The sequence below is a fragment of the Crinia signifera genome, chromosome 3, assembly GCF_055691185.1.
Source record: "Crinia signifera chromosome 3, ASM5569118v1, whole genome shotgun sequence".
Taxonomy (NCBI): domain Eukaryota; kingdom Metazoa; phylum Chordata; class Amphibia; order Anura; family Myobatrachidae; genus Crinia; species Crinia signifera.
In genome coordinates this window covers 25,466,801-25,488,068 of record NC_139219.1, presented here as the reverse complement: position 1 = coordinate 25,488,068, position 21,268 = coordinate 25,466,801, and the positions used below count along the sequence as shown (strand labels likewise).

Below are 21,268 nucleotides of genomic sequence, written 5' to 3'. Positions count from 1 at the left end.
TATATAGCACCGCCATATTCAGTTGCGCCCTACAATTGTGTTCTGTACTGTAATCACGTTGGCATGAAGGATGAGGTAAAGCCGGTGGGAGCTGATTTATGGGTTCCTTTGTTACTTAACCTTCATGTCCGGGCCTTTTACGACCCAGCGAAGGAAACAGATGACTTTAATGACCTGAATGGATGGCTGTGTATCCTACGTAATATGATTAGAGCCTATGAAATCTTTATTATCAGCTGAACATTCTATGAAAGCACTGTGTGATATGCCACAATCCTGATGGGTTCAGTCTTTTCAGAAGACCTTAATGCGGTGAAGCTGTCCGGTCAACGTCCGACTGTATTTGTGTAGCACGGTTCCTCACTGCAGTAGCAGTGGCAAACGCAGGACTTTTAGAGGGGGGGTTTCAAATGCATCCACAATCTCCCACTCTGTGGGACATTGGAGCAAGTGGCAAGTGTGGGAGTCTGGGGGCGGGAAGGGGGGGGGAGCAGTCGAAGAATCTAGTAATGAACCTGCACATTAATGTACATTGGTCTTTTTATTATATATATATATATATATATATATATATATATATATATAGTCAGGAAAAGGTTGAACCATAATAAATACACAAACAGAATAGAATCAGTACTGCTCTTTCTAAGCTCATATTCTCCCACCTCATGATAAAGGCTCCTGTCTCTTCTTCCTGTTAGCTGCTCTCTGGTCTGAGGATTCTGATCCACACACACACAACAAACTTGGTAGTAGAAGCTGCTACCCCTGGGCATGTGCAGCAGGTCCGCTCTGTCCCTTAAACTGCATGATGTTTCGGCAACACTAGTAATTATTATATACCATTGCTTGTCATCATTTGAGCCACTTGCCAAGAGGGGGATTATTCTGGGCAACTTGATCCCCCCTGGATTGGCCTACGTGTAGGATTGCTAATGCTCTGCCCCTCCACACTATACATTTATATATATGGACCCTGGTGCTCAGTGGTCAGGGACCAACTGTCTGGCGGAAACCGTACTGACGTGATCTTTTCCCCTCCACAGCTACGGATGTCGTTTCTGCTGGATGGCTTCTGGCTGGGAGACATATCTGTGCGTCTCCATGACAACAGGACGGGGAAAGTGAAAACCAGGACACTCTGGCACTTTGCCAATGGGGAGGGGCTTGGCGTTTGGGAACATATAGTGCTGTCACTTCAGGATGTTCTCGGGAGGTAAGTGTCACTGATTAACACATAACAAGGGCGGATAAAATGAACTCCATGGGGGAGATTTATCAAACTTGGAGGGACAATGGGCCTAATTCTTGTTTGCAGGTAATGGGCGATTATTGTCAGACTGCGCATGTGGAAAGGGGAAGCTAAGATCTTGCTTGCAATGAGGATTACATGGGGAAGTGATTGACAGATAGTGACCGTTGGGAGGTGTTAACAGGGAGTTTATGGGAAGTGGTTGGAAAAACAAAGGGGTGTGCCCTGGCATTATCAGGGAGCAGATCTGCTGATGGCTGCAAACCCAAATGCGCAAATACATAGCGCAAATACTTAAATGCGCAATTACATAGACCTACATGTAGCTTCGATTCTCTCCATAATTGACATTCTGGTCTGATCGCCCTGTTGCGAATCCGCAACGCGGATCGATGTTGACGTTCTGGGGGCGGGCAGCTGACCTCACCGTACAAACATGAATTAGGTCCAAAGGGCCCGATTCAGCTTTGTTTGCAATGCACTTAAATGGGCAAATACATGCTGCACTGCAGGTGGGACCGAAGTAACAAATTGCTGTGTAAAAATAATGCTAACATCTATGGGCTACATGCAAAAGCAGCCAGTATTTACCCTGCATATAATACAATATAAATGTATTTTCTTCCATTGAATTGCAACATGGTATGTTCCAGACACAAAGGGTGACATTCAATAGGATGTGATTTTTGGTAAGGTTTACAAATCGCAACCTATCGCATGTTTAGAAATCGCAAACTTTTTGAAGAAATCGACTATTTAATGGGATGCAAATTACTGGCTGAAAAATGTGATATGACGCAATGTGGTGCGATTTTATGAACTGGTAATGTGCGAATTTCTGACCAACCGGAACGTGATTTCTATCAGCACCTTTCCAAACAACAGAGTCACATCCTATATAAAGGGGTCAAGCGCCATTTTGACCTTTGAAAGGTAGTGACAGGGCCGGCGCTACCCACTCAGCAGCTCCTGCAAAGCAGAGAGGCGCCATGCTGAAAAGGCGCTGTCTCCCTCCCTGCTCTGCTAAAGCTGCCCCAGCCCTCACTGTCACTGCCTCCTGCACGCAGCACCTGTCTGACAGACGCCGGCAGTATGGAGAGGCTGAGCAGCTCCCTGCACTGCGCACACACTGTCCTCCTCCTGCGACCTGCCCCCTCTTCCTCATGGACACTTGTGCTGAGGAATGTAGCGCTGTCTGCGAATGCCTGGATGACATGTCATGTCCGGATCCACCCCCTACCCATTGCTCCCTGCGCCTGTCAGCTGTCAATCAAATGACGAACAGGCAGCAGCCCCACCTCCCCTTCCTTCCCTCTTCTCAGTGTACTGTGCCAGTGCCACTGCCAGTGGCACCGCCCCCTATTTTTCCTCCCCTCTTCTTCCATCTCTTCCTTCTCTCCCCTCCTTTCCCCCTCAGTCACGAGTGCTGCACATACTTTTTGTACTGCTTTTGGATCGCAGCGCACACACATTGCATGCATGCTGTGCAATGTGATCTAGCCCATAACATATGCGATTCATGCAGCTTGTATGGGCACCTTTAGTGCCTGCAACATTTTGCGGACACAGCACTGAGATGGTGTATGCATACATGTACATGCACCCGAGATCCTCCATAGGATCACATGTTGCATACACTCCCACAATAGGGCTGCAGCTTGTTGCAATGGCAATGTGAAAGGGCGCAAAATGTATGGTTTGCAGGAGGGCGCCGGACACCCTAGCACCGGCCCTGGGTAGTGAGGACAGAAAAATGGACAGGAGAGGAAGAAAGCAACAGAGAGAGACCAGCAGTGACAGAGCCAGCATGGTGCCAAGGAGGGCAGTGCCGGGGAGGAGGCACGAGGGAGCAGCCACAGCAGGAAGAGGTTGTTGCTGCAACCGGCAACAGCAGCACACAGTAGGACCTGTTTGGCTCATATAAGTTCAAGAGGTTTGTGCGGTTCACCTCTTGATCTGAGAGGGAGTCATGTACACCCTAGCGCAGTACCTATGTGAAGCACTGGGGACCTGGACCTGGATCTGGCGCAGCATGCTCCCTCCTCCTGCACAGCTCCTCCAAATGCACAATATCACATACAACCAGCTCCACTCCTGACTGCAAAAACTCCATTGCTCAAACCCTCACAGGTGTCCTTGATGATGTTGGGGTATATGTCGGGGTGTTCTTGATGATAGTAGAAAATTCAAAATTAACAATTTCCATTTTTTTTCCTGTTGGTCTGTTTCAAAACCGCCCATCTCATCCTGGTCTGTTTAAGTTGTGATTTTTAGTCAAATTTTAGTGTCCTATTAAATCGACAATTTGTATACTTTTGAATGGGAAACCATCTAGATTCGATATGAAGTGCGAATTTAAGCTGACAGGTAATGATGCGTGGATTGACCAAGTAACAATGCAATATACAGTGCAATTCACACCATATTAAGTGGGCGAAGTCAGCAAAACAAGCTAATTCGGCCGTTTTTTTGACTAAAAATTGAAAAAGTTGAAATATCTCATCCTATTAAATGTCACCCCCAAATAACTTGCTTTTTTGGTTTATTAAATCTTGCCCAAAGTACAAAAGCTCACAGATGTCATTTTTCAAACACACAGAAATTGGGGATGGAGTTCCCCTGTATTTAATTGCTTTGAGATCATCAGGGCAGGTACAGTAGGAGCTCGATAGGACTGTATCAATTTTGAAAAACCAATACTAAATGTAGGGCCTCATAGATGGCATTTGCAAATGCCGTAGGTGGTGTTAAGCTCCTCCTTGCTGCATTTGCAATGTCAGAACTGCGACTGGAGACGCAGTCATTGAGAAACATCGCAACCATCCGTCACTATAGTTATCTGCAACAGGAAGCTAAGTAATCCTCAGCCTACTCAGGCTGGCTGTCGCACGGCGGCTTGCAAGGACAAGGAAACTTGTGGTGCAGACCTTGGCCTTGCCACTCCCAGAAAATGGGGAGTTAATTCCTCTGCGCCAAGTTAGTGATGGCCATCATGGTGGTTAACATCTATGGTATTAAATCATGGACCGCTGCCCCAGGTGTGGACAGTGTCAGGCAGCAGGCTAATAGGGGAAGGTGCCGGGAACGAGGCTTAGCCCCTGGTGTCATAAAAAAAAAAAAACATTGCCACCTGACAGCCATTGAGGATGAAGAACCATCGGATTTCTGCCTTCAATGACAAACCCAGCATCCATCCAGCGGCCAGCCATCTCTATGCCAAGGGATCTCTGAAGAACTAGCATCTAGAGCACAGGTTCTTAAACCCGGTCCTCAGGACCCCACACAGTGCATGTCTTACAGGTCTCCTTGTGGAATCACAAGTGAAATAATTAGCAACACCTGTGGCTCTTTAAAAAATGTGTCAATGAGTAATGAGTACACCTGTGCCCCTGCCCAGTGACCTGGAAAACGTCAACTGTGTGCGGTCCTCAGGCCTGAGTTTGAGAACCCTTGATCTAGAGCAGGGATGTCAAACTCAAATTCATCGGAGGCCGCATCAGCAGTTTGGTCACCCTCAAAGGGCCGGTTGTATGTTGGCATCATAGAACAAACCAATCCCATACTCCCACCTAAAACCAAAAATTCCAGAGACTTCATCTTTGGTTGGTATTTACCAGGGACCCCCCTGCACCCCCATGCTGGAAATCAAGCACCTTGAGAGTATATAAATACTATGTAGATATCCAATTAATGTGACTAATGTTTACACATGCAGTGTCAGAATGCTAGCTCTATTAAAAGCAGAACTATTAAAACACCACTTGTGAAGTCTGGGGGCGTGGCCACGGCGAGGCGGGAGTGAAGGAGTGTGGGGAGAGAGCTCCCTGGATTAATATCCTGATCTATACACTGAGCCGCTGAAAGGTGGTAAAACCCCCGTCTCTCGAGCTCCATAGTTGCATAAAAGTACCTGCTGCTGAGTGAACCAGGCGCAAGGTCTGAAGTTGGAGACTGTGGCGTTCGCTTCCGTCCATGCTGGCTGCTGTGTTGTGCCGAGAGGAGAGAGAGGAGAGAGTCGGAGCGAGCCGGAGACTAGTAGCCGGGTGCGAGAGGCGCAGGAGAGTGACGCGGCAGACACGTGGAGGAGGGAGTGTGACGCGGCAACCCGCGGCGTCTCTCCGGGGACGAGTGGGACACGAGCCGGGCAGGAGAGGGGGAGAACCCGGCGGGCGCCTTTCCATCAGCCCGGTCCCTTATTCCACCCCAGGCAGCCAATGCAAAGTGGATCTAGACTCTAGATTGTGCGGGCCACATGAAGAGGTCTGGTGGAGGGGAGTGGTGAGTGACATCAGCCCCGCACAGTTACCTGAGCCATCCCCCAGAAGCGAAATTAAGCTAGGGAGACACGGGCAGCTGCAACGCCCCCTGCACCTATTAATAAGGCCCAGCTTCCCATACAGTATATTTCTCCGCCCCTACCAATCAGACTGACAGTTGATAACGGATTCCCCGCTGTGCTGCGCAGCCTTACACTGCATCATTGCATAGTATCCCCAAATATGCCGTATAACCCGCAGCCGGAACTTGAATATAGGATCATCTTAGCTGGCTTTGTGCTAGACTCGGGGAGGACAGCAGCATAGTATGCCGGTAGCGAGTAGAAGAGCCTAGAAAGTGGCCTCTGGGAACCGGTGACACGTGTAGGGAAGTTGCCTGCATCTCTGTAACATCTAGCACCCATTATATGTGGAGTGTGTCAGCTGCTCCCGTACTGCCAGCATCACCATATGTCTGCACAGACCCTCTGAGGTGCTCGTGAAGCGGTGACATGGTAAAGAAAAGAGTGAAGAACCTCCCTGTACATGATTCCGTGGAAGCAGAACCCACATGTAAGCACATCCGGAAGGCGTTGGATGAGGGGACGGTGAAGAGAGCACTGGTGAATGTGGAGTGGGACGTCTGTCAGGACTGCCAGACAGACAGCAAAGAGACTGTGGACAATGGAGAGGAGGAACACAGGGAGGCGGACGTGGTCTGGCTGTGTCTAAATTGTGGTCACAGGGGGTGCGGAAGATATTCTGAGAAGCAGCATGCACTGAACCATTATAACACCCCAAGATCGGAGCCCCACTGCCTCGTGCTCAATGTTTTTGAGTGGACCGTATGGTGCTACCTGTGTGATAACCAGGTTGATCACGAGTGCTCTGGTCGGCTTCGGCAATTGGTGGAATACCTGCAAAAAAAGTCCAAGTTGAACGTTAGGACGGCAAGCAAAGTTAAATTAGGCCAGGATGTGTGCAGCTCTGAGAAGGTGCAGGAGAGCGAGACGCAGCAAATGGCTGAAGGTACCAAGGGGACAGCGAAAAGGGAGGAAACACCCAACACGCTTAGTGAAAGTAAAGAAGTCACTGTGAGAGGACTCAGTAACCTGGGCAACACTTGTTTCTTCAATGCTGTGATGCAGAATTTGTCCCAGACGCCTACACTCCGAGAACTTCTGAATGATGTGAAGCATCCAGGGAAAACTGTGACTGTTCAAGAGCCTGATTCCTCTGAACCGACACAGCGGGAAGTGACGTTGGAGCAGCAGCCGGGACCCCTGACGTTGGCCATGTGGCAGTTTGTCACTGAAATGCAGGAGACCAAAAAAGGGGTTGTAACCCCCAAAGAGCTTTTCTCTCAGGTCTGTAAAAAAGCTGCACAGTTCAGAGGATACCAACAGCAGGACAGCCAGGAACTTCTCCGCTACCTTCTCGATGGCATGAGAGGAGAGGAGATCCAGAGAGTAAGTTCAGCAATTTCCAAGACCTTACAGGCTGCTGCGGAGACCATAGATGAGAGCGAAATGAAAAAGATTATTAAAGGTTATGAGAAAAGAAGAGCGATCCCAAACTTTGTGGATCGCTTGTTTGGAGGCGAGCTAACCAGTACGATAATGTGCGAGACCTGCCACACGGTATCATTAGTCCGCGAGCCTTTCCTTGATCTCTCCCTTCCTGTCCTGGACGATTCGCCTACAAAGAAAAACAGCACAAAGGCATCAAAGCCAGTCTACGTAAAGGACGCAGAGGATGACGATGACAGCTATGTAAAGGAGAAGAATGATGTCCCTCTCGGAGGAAGTAAACATCTTCAGAAGAAGGCAAAAAAGCAAGCCAAGAAACAAGCCAAGAGTCAACGGCGACAGCAAAAAATACAGGATAAGACGGTGACGCTTAGTGATCTCAATGTGAGCCAACCAGAGGAGGAAGAGTCCGTCTCTGACAACAACGCAGTGGATAACAACGCTGAGCCGCAAGACGAAACCGACGGACTTTGCTTAAGCGGAAACGATAAAACAGATGCGGAAAAGGCAGAGGAAGATCCAGAGCAAATGGAAAGTAACACGGAATTACATATAAGTAATCTGCAAAGCAATGCTGATGTAGATGCAGAAAATCTCGTTCATGAAGCTGTAGGAAATCGGAAAGATGACAATGGATTGGGTACGAGAAATCTAGAAACCACTGAAGAAAGCTGGGAAAATCTAGAACAGAACTGTGAAACAAACGAGGTCCTGGAAAACGCAGATAGTAGTCTAGTGGTCATAGATGACAGTGATGGCAAACAGGAGGATTTACATGGATCAGAGAGTCCCCAGGCAGAAGAAGACACTGTGGTCAGCCAACTAACGCTAAACATCAACAGGCTCAATCTGACCGCCGACCTTGAACCCAATGACATTGAGATTGAAATAATTGATGAATCTCCGTGCGTGCAAATCTACGAGGTGGTGAACGAAGACCCCAAAATGGCCTTTTGCACTCTCTCGGAGAGGAAAGAGATGCTGTTAGATGAGTGGTCCGTCCTGAGTTGCCTTTCTCAGTTCACTCGCAAGGAGAACCTGGTGGGGAATAACCAGCTACTCTGTAATACCTGCACACAGAAACAGGCCACGGCCATAAAGAATAACACTAAAGGCGATAAGAAGTTTGCTTACACGAATGCCAAGAAGCAGATGCTGGTGTCTTCTCCGCTCCCTATCCTGCTGCGTTCCGGGGAGTAGCGGATTTCCCCCGCAACAAAGCCGCCATCATTGTGGTTAGGCAACTGGTGCTCTTTTAAGAGTTCAATTAAAATAAATATTCCTTGGCAATTCGGAGCAGGATAAGTGCTGATCTTCATCTCACAGGATCCTCTCGTAAAACAGAAGGTAGGCTTGTGATCCAAGTACTTTGGTAATTGACACCGCTTGCACGTGGCTGTCGCTGATGTGGTACCAACGGCCGGTCGAAGGTTCTGTGTTGGACACTTCAGGAAGTGCTCCACGCAGTACTAGTTCCCCCAGGTTAGGATTTGGGACCCGTGACTTGACAAATGCGGTGTAGTGTCCAGAGCGCATTGTGCCGCTGTGTTCTATCACTCCATACAAGGAGTATAGCAACCGGCATTCTCCATGAGGGATATTCTTACATTTGGCGGTACAGAATGGGGCCAGATCAATCACCTCTGGAAACTTTATATGTTTATTGATCTTGTGGAGATTAAAACCGTTCTGCTGAAACCTCTTTAAGTGCAGAGTCAGGATGGGAGGCGGAGAAGACACCAGCATCTGCTTCTTGGCATTCGTGTAAGCAAACTTCTTATCGCCTTTAGTGTTATTCTTTATGGCCGTGGCCTGTTTCTGTGTGCAGGTATTACAGAGTAGCTGGTTATTCCCCACCAGGTTCTCCTTGCGAGTGAACTGAGAAAGGCAACTCAGGACGGACCACTCATCTAACAGCATCTCTTTCCTCTCCGAGAGAGTGCAAAAGGCCATTTTGGGGTCTTCGTTCACCACCTCGTAGATTTGCACGCACGGAGATTCATCAATTATTTCAATCTCAATGTCATTGGGTTCAAGGTCGGCGGTCAGATTGAGCCTGTTGATGTTTAGCGTTAGTTGGCTGACCACAGTGTCTTCTTCTGCCTGGGGACTCTCTGATCCATGTAAATCCTCCTGTTTGCCATCACTGTCATCTATGACCACTAGACTACTATCTGCGTTTTCCAGGACCTCGTTTGTTAATGGCCCTTGTTGTTACCTGAGTTTACGTATCTATACAATAATCTCGAACACGCCTCCACAGGACATACTCCGTATTACTTGCTCTTTGGGCGAAAGGGGAAACTGCCAGCAGACTTGGAACTCAATGCCTTTACCGAAAATGTAAACTCTCCTCAAACAGACTGGGTGATTGAACACAAACAGAGGATGGATCTTGCCAAAGAGATGGTCACCAAGAGAATGGGAGAGGTTCACTATCGGCAGGAAAGTGACTATAATCAGGACGCCAAGGCAGAACCCTTGAAAGTCGGAGATCGAGTTTTAAAGAAAAATAATCAGAGGAGCAGCAAACTAGACCCCATCTGGGAAGCCACGCCATATGAGATTGTTCACCTACCGTCAACTGAGACCGTCGTGTATGGGATAAGGAAAGAGGGAGAAGGAACCAGCAATGTCAAAATGATCCATCGTAACAACCTGAAACTCTATAAAGCTCGGAGGGAACAAGACTTTCCGGAAATGCACCCTCCAGACACCAAGAATCATGGTCCAAGTTTCGAAGACTTTATGCGGGACCCAATGGACTTGTTACTGTTTATGGATAGTGCTATCCCACATGGCGGAATACACAAAGCCACGTCGAACCGCACAAGTGAAAAAAAGGCAGCAGACATAAGCCAACCGTATAGCCCTGACTTATTCCCTGAGCAAAACACTCCAGGGCAGAGGCCGGGAAGGCCAGTCAGGAGTACAAGGGGTGTGCAACCTCTCCGGTTTAGAGACTAAGTCCAACCGGTTTAAAGAAAAGTCGTTAAGGGTAGAAATGTAAATTCTACTGATTTAAAAGTATGTAATGTGTTGCAATAGTTAAAGTATATAAGTAGTGGTATTTTGTTGTTTGTAATAAAAAAAAAAAAAATGCATGAGGACATGCAAGATTCCACCCCGGAAAAATGTGATAACTACATATGTGGGCTCGTGATGCCCTGCTGTATCTCCCCCATGTTAAATTCATGTACCCCGCGCGGAAAGGAGAGGGACTTGTGACTGGTAGCAGGACTTAATTAAGCTGTGGGGCTCGTGGGGGAGAACCGACAAGGAGGGGTGCGGGTGCCGGTGATATAAGAGAAGGAGCCGTTGATGTGGCGCAGTTCGGGGCAGCAGAGAAGTTAAGCAGAGCTACGCAGCAGGATAGGGAGCGGAGAGCGGTACTGGGAGAGAGATATACTCACCAGAGACGCGGGAGACGACAGCGGGACCTGGCTTCATCCATGCGGTGAGCGGGATCATCCGTCAGCAACTTCGGCAGCAAGTCTGTAGACGCCGGAGGGGAGAGGAGTCGCGTCGTTGAAGAGGCGGCGTCAGCAAAGAGGCGGTCCTGGAGGCGGTGCTCGGCCGGGCTTGGTGGCTGGAATGACGGAAAGAGGGGAGTGGTGAGTGACATCAGCCCCGCACAGTTACCTGAGCCATCCCCCAGAAGCGAAATTAAGCTAGGGAGACACGGGCAGCTGCAACGCCCCCTGCACCTATTAATAAGGCCCAGCTTCCCATACAGTATATTTCTCCGCCCCTACCAATCAGACTGACAGTTGATAACGGATTCCCCGCTGTGCTGCGCAGCCTTACACTGCATCATTGCATAGTATCCCCAAATATGCCGTATAACCCGCAGCCGGAACTTGAATATAGGATCATCTTAGCTGAGATGTACCTTGTAGTGAAAGTCATGTAATAAAGACTCTCCACTGCTTCATCAGGGCCAGAGAGAATTTATGAGTGTGAAGCTATTCCTCCCAGGCTATAGGCTGCTCTTAGGATAAAATAAAGCCATCTGCCCCTGAAGATAGAAAGACTATCCATTGGAATAATCCAATAGAAGAAAGGGACAGCTACAAACCAGAGGTTGTGAAAAGGGACAGTCATACCGCTTCACCCGCTGATACTGCCATAAACCTATAGAGGTATTGAGCTAAACCCGACTTCCTAAAGGTCAGGGGACGCTTACGGAAAATATCCACATCTGCAGTCAGCGTATAGGGCTAAACCCGATGGGGAAAGCATCAGGGGACGCCCTCTACTGGTCAGCGTGAAATAGATAGAACTGCAGGAAATATACAAGAGCAGGCAAGACTTCTAACGACCAATTAGTAAGCCAGCTACTTAAGGGTTAAACCCGGCTAAAGGCCAGGGGAAGCCCAGGATTACTAACTCCACTTCAGCCAGACAGTGAGTCAGTACCGACAGGATTGAAGTAACAGATACAGATATAGGCGCAATCCTAACCCTGTGTCGGCCAGGAAAACAGTGCGACATTCATTGCAGTAAAGACTCCTATCAGGATCCCTTATACCCAGTGAACTTCACTAAACTATTACGGGACAATTAGGATTTTGGGACTGTTGGGAAGGGCTTTGATGTACGAAAAGGTATTTGGTGTCTATTGTTATTATTACCTGTTAGCCTACCGAGTTGTCATGTGCAGAGGGAGAGTCTTACGCCCCGCTTCTGTTGTACCTAGAATAGAATAGGATATATCTTAACGTTAGTCACAGCATTGATTTACATTATTGCGCAATAATAATAATAGTAGGGTTAATACCCGAATTCTCATTGGTTATGCCGGCATAACAATTGATTGATAACTTGTATTGACCTGTTTACAGATTTTAGCATATAAGGTAGGATTAGTTGTATATGTACTGGTAGCAAGAGGAAACACGCGAGCAGAGGAAACTCGTGAAGGAGCGACCCTCACTGTTCCAGCTTAATAAAACCTGTAATTCCTGTTGTTAGTGGTGATGTAAATGTTGATTGCATATTCCCACATTATATGATTCCTCTGTTTGTACTTGATAAACTTGTTGAATATATAAAAGAAAGAAAAGCGGAATCCTGAATACTTGCCTAAACACCTGTAAGAAAAGAGAGCAAGATACTCACCTGTGGAAGGTTTCACATGGTGGGCCGGATTTGGCCCGCGGGCCTTGTGTTTGACACCCGTGATCTAGAGCATATACTGTAGTTGTGCTAATAACAAACTCACCCCGGTAAGATCTGAATGATTCCCGGGAGGGACACAGGGGAAAGAATATAAGAATGTCCAGTTGTTGAATAATTGTCTTTGATGAATGTAAGTTCGTTCTAAGGCGATCACAATGTTTCAAGGTTTTTATTTAAACTTGCTCTTAATGTATGGAAGTGCCAGTACACCTATGCGTTTCTTCCACATTTGGACTTCATCAGGGATGAAAGCAGACTGTTGTGCAATTTCACAACAATATGTCCAGATTTACTTTACTTGCCGTAACGCCTTTCAGAGGCAATTCATAGAGGTAAACCAGCTGCTTAGGTCAGTTGGAGATCTAATAAAGGTAGGATATCATCCAGAGTAGATTTCAGTCCTCACACTGCAGTCTGGCGCCGCTGTAGGGAGTACGACTGTTGGGGACGGCAGAGCTGTTTTGCGCGATGAGAGTTGCTCTCGTGGAATGTTGTAAAGAAATTTACCACAGATACATATTCAATACTGATTGAAACAATAAATCATTGTATTAAGTATTCCCTTTCTATCAATTGCTTTCCAGCGTGTTATGTCTTCCAAGTTCTGAGATGACAATTTAATGTCTTATCAATGTTTTATTGCCGTCAGGGGTGTCTCTGTAATGAGACAGACTGAGACGGCAGATTCTGTGGAGCGGCAAAATGTTCTGAGTTAAAGAAAAAAATAATATGTAACATTTCTTCCGAAATTAGTGGAATTTCATTTATTAAATGAGCTAGCTTTGCTTAAAGCGGCAATATTTATTATATAGGCTGATTAAAAAGTTGCAGCACACCCCTTTGTTTCAAAAACTGTGCAGGAAATAGGAAAGCGGAATCCTCCAGTAAGGTGTGTTCGGTACACACCCTAAAAGATAAGATAGTCCACCTCGCCCACACCTCACTGGAGTATTCACATTTCCCATTTCATGCACAGTTTTTTAAAACAAAAGGGTGTACTGCGACCTTTGAATCACCTTGTATACATACAGGCCCTCATTCTGGTTGGCCTACAAAGCTGCGAAATTCGCACCTTTGGGGGCCATGTAAACGTCTGCCGCATGAACACCCCCCTCCCATTGCACGCCCCCACCTGCGCTGCTAGTTCCAAAGGGGTGGGGAATAAAAATTTTGCCGCGCCCGCGTGCACAATGCAGCTGCACATGCGCATAAATGTTTAAGCGCAGTTGCGGAACATCACTCCCCTGTGTGAACGGGCAGGGGAGCGAACATACTAGAATGAGGGCCACAGTGTAAGGGTCAGATTCATTAACGCACAAAGGCAAGTCATTTTCTGTCTGGAACAAACCATGTTCCTGATTTAGACCTGTTCGCTAGGCTGCGCATGTTCGTAATTTAGATTTTAGTTTCAACACACCGTCACCCAAATCGAACTCTCTCTGCACATGTTACTTCTGCCCCACCTGCAGTGCAGCATGGTTTTGCCCCTGTGAATGCTTTTTTTCCTGTGCTAACAAAACTTCAGGCCTTAAATCCACACATTAGTATATACTCCTCATGCTTGTACCCCATGCTTATAGTGTTCTGTAAAACAAAGTTCGGGAGAGTATTAAGAAGCCTATTAGATGAAATGAATGCCGCCCCTGTTCTCTGGTGCCACAGGCATCTGGCTAGTGTGCCAACACGGTAAGCACCTCTGTGTAATGTCTGCCGGTGTTTCTCCCCTGCACCAGGTTCTGGCTGGAGATCCACGCTTCTTGGGCAAAGGATATCGATGCCATCATTGCTTTTGACAACATATCGCTCAGCTTAGGGTGCTATCTAACAAGTAAGTCCTGTATGTTATCTGTAACCTCTCCTGAGACTGTATAATGCATTGCTGAGACGCCAATGCTAGACAGATGTGGGCCTGATGAGTCCCACAGATACAGACGCATCTCATGAGTGCTTTCTGTGATCAGTCATACTCCTTTCTAGAGATGGTAATCAACCATCGATGATTCAAAATCGTTGCTGGTCTATGACCAATGTTGAATACTTTTTGCCATCGATGGGGGAGAAACCAATGCTTTTCCCACCACCAATGTTTCACAATATTTATTTCTTTTACAAAGTGCCGCCCGCAACACTCCTGTGAAGCTCCGCCCCTGGGCTCCCATTGGCCTGCAGTTTACTGAATTGTAAAGCAGGGGTGACCATGGGTGGGTGAATCCATTGATGTCCCCTTGCAGATGGTTACACATCATCAAGGTTACCCAGCAATGGTACTGTCAATGGTGACCATCGATCGGTAACCCACCGATGGTCATTTCTTCCGCTTTCTAGCATTTCTACAACGTTTGGACTTTTTTTTTTTTTATAAACTTTATTGTCAAGCGAAAAACAAACAGAAATAATGCCAGGGAAGGACGCATTACCACACTCACCAGGTGGCAGTTCATGGTAGCCAAAGGTCACCATGTCAGCATTAGACAGTATGTACCAGAGGGTTTTAAGGGGTAGATTTATTAAGCTCGGTGAAGTGATAAAGTGTCTGTTTTTTTATCACTGGCCAATCAGCTCCTACCTTTCATTTTTCAAACCAAGCCTGTAACTTCACAGTTAGGAGCTGATTGGCCGGTGATAAAAACCAGACACTTTATAACTTCACTGAGCTTAATAAATCTGCCCCTAAGAGAGATGGAGGCCCGTGTGCAGCCTCCTCTGTCCAGTCCGCCTCCTCTCTAGCTGGCAGCGCTGTAGAGTCTGAGCACTAGAGGCTCAGGGGTAGATTTATTAAGCTCAGTGAAGTGATAAAGTGCCTGGTTTTTATCTCGGGCCAATGAGCTCCTACCTGTCATTTTTCAAACCAAGCCTGTAACTTCACATTTAGGAGCTGATTGGCCGGTGTTAAAAAACAGACACTTTCTCACTTCACCGAGCTTAATAAATCTGCCCCTCAGACTGTAATATGAATGCACAGATCTCCAGCAAAATGGCGTCCTGCTGACTTCTCTAGTGTGCACGCATAAACACTGGAAAAACGACCGTAGAGCCATTTTACTGGTGATGATTTGAGTACTAGCTGTTGCCGAAGGGGGAGTTTGGAGAGGTGAGTAGTAAAGACATGGGTGCAGTGTGTGGGCCCTGCCTGGACTCAGGGACCCATGAGCATCGCACACATTGCACCCATTATAAATAAGCCAGTGGTAAGGACTCAAACAACTTAATAACATCTAAAACGCTCAACGCTACCATAGGAATCTCTGGCAGTTGGAAAAATCACAGATCTAGCTGGTGCAGGCAGCATTACAGATGAAAAAAAGATTGTGTATCATGTCTGTGCACTGAGTGTTCTCCTGCTAACCTGCTGGTTTTGTATCATTCAAGGTAATGGTGAAATGACTGCAACAACCGTCTCGTACCTTTCCAGCAACCTACTGATGGAGACCAGCAGCAGCCAGAGGAAGAACGAAACGGAATCGCAATACCTAGAGGAAGAGATGTTCCCTTCTCTCCAGACCTCCAAGCCAGGTACATCCAGCAGGGGGCAGCATACTGTGAGAATTCTCTCTGTTAAAGAGCGGCACTTCCAGCATTACTTGCAGTGACAATAACAAGGGCTCTCTGCAGCATTTACAGTCACAAATAACGAATAATATTTCTAAGCTTGGTGTTGTGGAACAATATGGCTTTTTCTCGCTTCACCTACACGTTACCCAGCTGGCATTAGAACTCAAACAAGCCTGACCTTAAATTGGTACATTCTAATTGTTTCTAATGGGGTGTGCCCATAAGAACACATGAGCATTCCCCTGTACACACAGGCGTGTCGATGCCTCCTTGGGGAGGGCATCTGATGTCACATGACGTCAGTACCGGCCCCGAATTCAGCCATCTCCGGCCAAGATAGAGTCAGTCTTGACTGATTTTTTTTCTAAGAATGGGAAAAAAATTATATCTAATGATTTTTCGCCCGGTGCGGATGCATCCGTCAGGATCCGCACGCCAGGGGGCGGACGTTTGTCCGGGTGGCTTTTACCTGTTCGCCAGGCTGCAATCAAGTCCCTGAATCAGGCCCCAAGGACTATCCATTCAGCTCCTAATGCTAATTTATCAAACATAGCCTGTGACATGACAGGTAAAGGTGCAGAAGTTGGTACTTTATCCCTCTCCACTTTATCTCTCAACAAAGTTTGATCCATCCCCCTCCCCATACAGTAGATGCAAACAATTTAGGTACGGTAGTGCCATGTACCCAGAATCCTTCACTTTGCTTTCAGGCCTGTGGGACGTGACTGTTGCAACGTGGCAGCCGTACAATTAGACAACGGAACAGTTTCCCCAGACAGATTGTTAATTACCAAATAATTTACAGCTCGTTCCAACCCTCCCCTGTGCTGCCCTCACCAGTAACGCTAATGGAAAAGGCTCATTAGAAAAATGACCCGATGGTTCTTCCAGTATATCTCGGTTGCTCTCCATGATCAATCCCAACAGAAGGAAGACAGAGACTGAAATAAAAGATGGTTTTGTTTCCCATTAGAACCTGTCCGGTGTCAGAGTTCCGAACAGGCAGCAGCCCATTGCGCTGACTGATCGGACGACCTGACTTGTGGTGCGGTGTCTGCGGTGAATATAATTCTAGCTAATGCGCACTTCATATCCTCTCCCCAAGACACTGCAATAACTGCTGCCCTATTTATTAGGGGACCCGTCCCCCGACCAGCACACAAATCAGCTTATCTATGGCTATCGGTCATCGCTATGGTTACTGCAGGCCGGGCTCTGACGCTGGAGAAATTGTAATGGCCCAGGTTGTGCTATAAGTGTCTCTGTCCTATACATAGAGCGCTGTAAGTTATGTCTGAGCGGTCGGGCTTCTTACCTGGACACGTCTGTTGTTATCTTGTCAATGCGTCCTATTGTTCTTTACTTGTGCAACACAGATGACAATATATTAAAGGGAGTAATGCTATATTGCCAGGGAATATTATTTTGCGTGATAGAGCGTCTGCATGTTGTCCTATACATCAGCGGTGGCATCCTGGTGTGGCTTTGGATGACACTCTCACCGTCAGAACTTGAAGGCAGGGTCAGGGTGGTACTACTATATAGCGAGTAACCTCAAGACGGTGGGGGGGGGGGGTGTCCCAGTATATAGCCCAAAACTGCTCAGCGCAGAGCTGTATTCTCTATGGGAATCAGGCCTGCAAGAACAAAAATACAACTGCCCTCTTGAAATAAAAAAAACACAGCCCTCGAAGTGGCACTAGGAGCCTGATTCCGACCCTCTTGCTAAGCAGCATTCTTTCGCCGCCCACCGGGCAAACAAAGAACATTCACATCAGTCCCTGCCCCAGTGGAGCTTACAATCTATATTCCATACCACATGTACACGCACACACAGACATTCTATGGTTAACTTTGTTGGAAGCCAATTAACCTACCAGTATATTTTTGGAATGTGGGAGGAAACCAGAGTACCCAGAGGAAACCCATGCAAGCACGGGGAGAATATACAAACTCTGCACAGTTACTGCCATGGTGGGAACTGAACCCATGACCTCAGCGCTGTGAGGCAGTAACGCTAACCATTACACCATCTTTACATAGTTGAATGTGCTGACAACAAAATCACACAAAAATTATCAATGGAAATCAAATTCATTAACCCATGGAGATCTGGATTTGGAGTCACCCTCAAAATTGAAGTGGAAAAACACACTACAGGCTGATCCAACTTTGATGTAATGTCCTTAAAACAAGTCAAAATGAGGCTCAGTAGTGTGTGTGGCCTCCACGTGCCTGTATGACCTCCCTACAACGCCTGGGCATGCTCCTGATGAGGCGATGGATGGTCTCCTGAGGAATCTTCTCCCAGACCTGGACTAAAGCATCCGCCAACTCCTGGACAGTCTGTGGCATTGGTGGATGGAGCGAGACATGATGTCCCAGATGTGCTCAATTGGATTCAGGTCTGGGGAACTGGCGGGCCAGTCCATAGCATCAATGCCTTCGTCTTGCAGGAACTGCTGACACACTCCAGCCACATGAGGTCTAGCATTGTCTTGCAGTAGGAGGAACCCAGGGCCAACCGCACCAGCATATGGTCTCACAAGGGGTCTGAGGATCTCATCTCGGTACCTAATGACAGTCAGGCTACCACTGGCGAGCACATGGAGGGCTGTGCGGCCCCCCAAATAAATGCCACCCCACACCATTACTGACCCACTGCCAAACCGGTCATGCTGGAGGATGTTGCAGGCAGCAGAACGTTCTCCTTGGTGTCTCCAGACTCTGTCACGTCTGTCACATGTGCTCAGTGTGAACCTGCTTTCATCTGTGAAGAGCACAGGGCACCATTGGCAAATTTGCCAATCTTGGTGTTCTCTGCCAAATACCAAACGTCCTACACGGTGTTGGGCTGTAAGCACAACCCCCACCTGTGCACGTCAGGCCCTCATACCACCCTCATGGAAGCTGTTTCTGACGATTTGAGTAGACACATGCACATTTGTGGCCTGCTAGAGGTCATTTTGCAGGGCTCTGGCAGTGATCCTCCTGTTCCTCCTTGCACAAAGGCAGAGGTAACGGTCCTGCTGCTGGGTTGTTGCCCTCCTACAGCCTCCTCCATGTCTCCTGACGTACTGGCCTGTCTCCTGGTAGCGCCTCCATGCTCTGGACACTATGCTGACAGACACAGCAAACCTTCTTGCCACAGTTCGCATTGATGTGCCATCCTGGATGAGCTGCACTACCTGAGCCACTTGTGTGGGTTGTAGACTCCGTCTCATGCTACCACTAGAGTGACAGCACCGCCAGCTTCCAAAAGTGACCAAAACATCAGCCAGAAAGCATAGGAGCTGAGAAGTGGTCTGTGGTGGTGACCTGCAGAACAACTCCTTTATTGGGGGGGTCTTGCTAATTGCCTATAATACCACCTGTCGTCTATTCCATTTGCACAACAGCATGTGAAATTGATTGTCAATCAGTGTTGCTTCCTAAGTGGACAGTTTGATTTCACAGAAGTGTGATTGACTTGGAGTTACATGGTGAGCTGTGTGTGTGTGTGTGTATGTATGTAATATATATATATATATATATACACACACACACACACACACACACACACACAGTGGTGCAGACAGAAGCGGTAACAATACAATAGCACATCCGTAGACCAGATATATAGAAAGCTTGTGGCTTAATGTAAGAAATCAGGTTACTCAGTGTGAAATATAACGTCCAGAGACAATTATAGCTGCGTCTGGGTCACACTTATGTATAAATCCAGCTAATGCACACTTCATATCCCATACTGAGACATTGCATTTTTTTTTTTCCAAAACAATTCCTGACCGGCACGCAGAGACCAGGTTACCCATCCCTATCCCTCATTACAGTAACTGCTGCCTGGCCGGGACTCAGGTTCTAATGGGACACAAGTCAATATGTTACTTCTCTGTCTTCCTTCCATTGAGATTGATCATTGGGAGCAACCTCCACATACTGTGTTAGGAGACCTGTCAGGTTCTTACGTCTGGACTCTGTAATGAGACTTTTCCATTAGCGGGGCTAGTCAGGCCAACACAGGGGAGATCTGGGGAGAGCTGGTAATTAACAATGAGCAAAATCGTCTGTCTGGGAAACTGTTCAGTCATCTGATTGTAGGCTGTAAGCTCATGAGCCAAGGATCTGTCATTAAAGTCGGTACTTGTTTCCTAGAACGGCCACAATCGTGAGTGATCGTGGCTCTTAATTAAGGGACACGATCCTCACGATGTGGCCGATTTTTTACAATTTTTTCAGTTTGATTGACAGAAATCGGGTCAATCGGTCGGTCGCGACCAATTAAAATCGGCCGCGATGCGACCGACCGATTGACCCGATTTTTCCATAGACTTCAATGTTAAAAAATCTTTTAACATTGAAATCGGTCGGTCTTGTGCCATTATAATGGCACAAGATGAGATGGGCTTGATTAAGTCCATCTCACATAGGGAAAAATGATAAAAAAGGTGAAATGGGCCAATATGACCCATTTCACATTTTTTATGTGCCCGCCATGACCCCACGATAGACGTCAACCCGAAGCGTGGCGAGCGCAGCGAGCCCGCGAGGGGCGGCGGTGCGCGTCCTCCGACCTTTTCATTCCCCTACTATCCACTAGGGCGTGGAGTGAGAATAGAATAGTGTGGCGAGCGCAGCGAGCCACCGAGCCCGAAGCGTGGCGAGCGCAGCGAGCCCCGCGAGGGGACGCGTATACCTGTGAAGTTATACGCGTCCCCTCGCGGGGCTCGCTGCGCTCGCCACGCTTCGGGCTCGGTGGCTCGCTGCGCTCGCCACACTATTCTATTCTCACTCCACGCCCTAGTGGATAGTAGGGGAATGAAAAGGTCGGAGGACGCGCACCGCCGCCCCTCGCGGGCTCGCTGCGCTCGCCACGCTTCGGGTTGACGTCTATCGTGGGGTCTAGCCCACTTAGTAACATTTGGGGGGGCAATTGAAAATAATCATGTGAAAAAAATAAAAAATCGGGTGAAAAATCGGTCGGTCGGATCGGTCGCATCGCATGCGACCAAATCGCATGCGATGCGATCGATCCGATTTTTTATCTTACGACCACAACGATCTAAATCGTTGTGGCCGTTCTAGGAAACAAGTACCTTAAAGTCATGTACTGCCGATGGGGGATAACGATTGGTCAGGGGTGGGTCAGAATCACTCACTCAAAGATCAAAAAGGAAAATGTACTTAGACGTGGGACGCATTTAAGGCTGCCCGGTACCCCAAACATATGTCACTGTTAAGCCGTAAACCAAAACCATACTTGTTTGTGCTCCCTGAATGGCTGGGATGCTTTTGAAAACCTGGTGGCACACCAGGCCATCTGGGAAAGTAGACAAATCTCCCGCTTCCTGCTGACACCAACATGCACCCACTAGCTCTCCCCTGCATCCACAGAAAGTAGGCAGGGCGATAATGCCATTTGTACTGAATCATATTATTGTAGTCCCGACCCCATGTCCCCAGACTGCCCCCAATTATAGATCCATGCCCCCTATTTT

The 21,268-nt window shown here is 47.6% G+C and overlaps 1 protein-coding gene and 1 pseudogene across 3 annotated transcripts in view; both read left to right on the top strand.

The window, feature by feature from the left end:
* ALK (ALK receptor tyrosine kinase) overlaps positions 1 to 21,268 on the top strand; it is a 601,111-nt gene that overhangs the window by 518,446 nt on the left and 61,397 nt on the right. For all 3 annotated transcript variants that reach the window (XM_083175495.1, XM_083175496.1, XM_083175497.1), the window contains 3 exons: positions 1,047 to 1,216; positions 13,952 to 14,046; positions 15,588 to 15,731. In XM_083175495.1, coding sequence (XP_083031621.1) covers positions 1,047 to 1,216; positions 13,952 to 14,046; positions 15,588 to 15,731 — 409 coding nt within the window. The remainder of the gene's footprint in view (positions 1 to 1,046; positions 1,217 to 13,951; positions 14,047 to 15,587; positions 15,732 to 21,268) is intronic.
* Positions 5,814 to 8,237, top strand: LOC146063109 (ubiquitin carboxyl-terminal hydrolase 16 pseudogene; annotated as a pseudogene).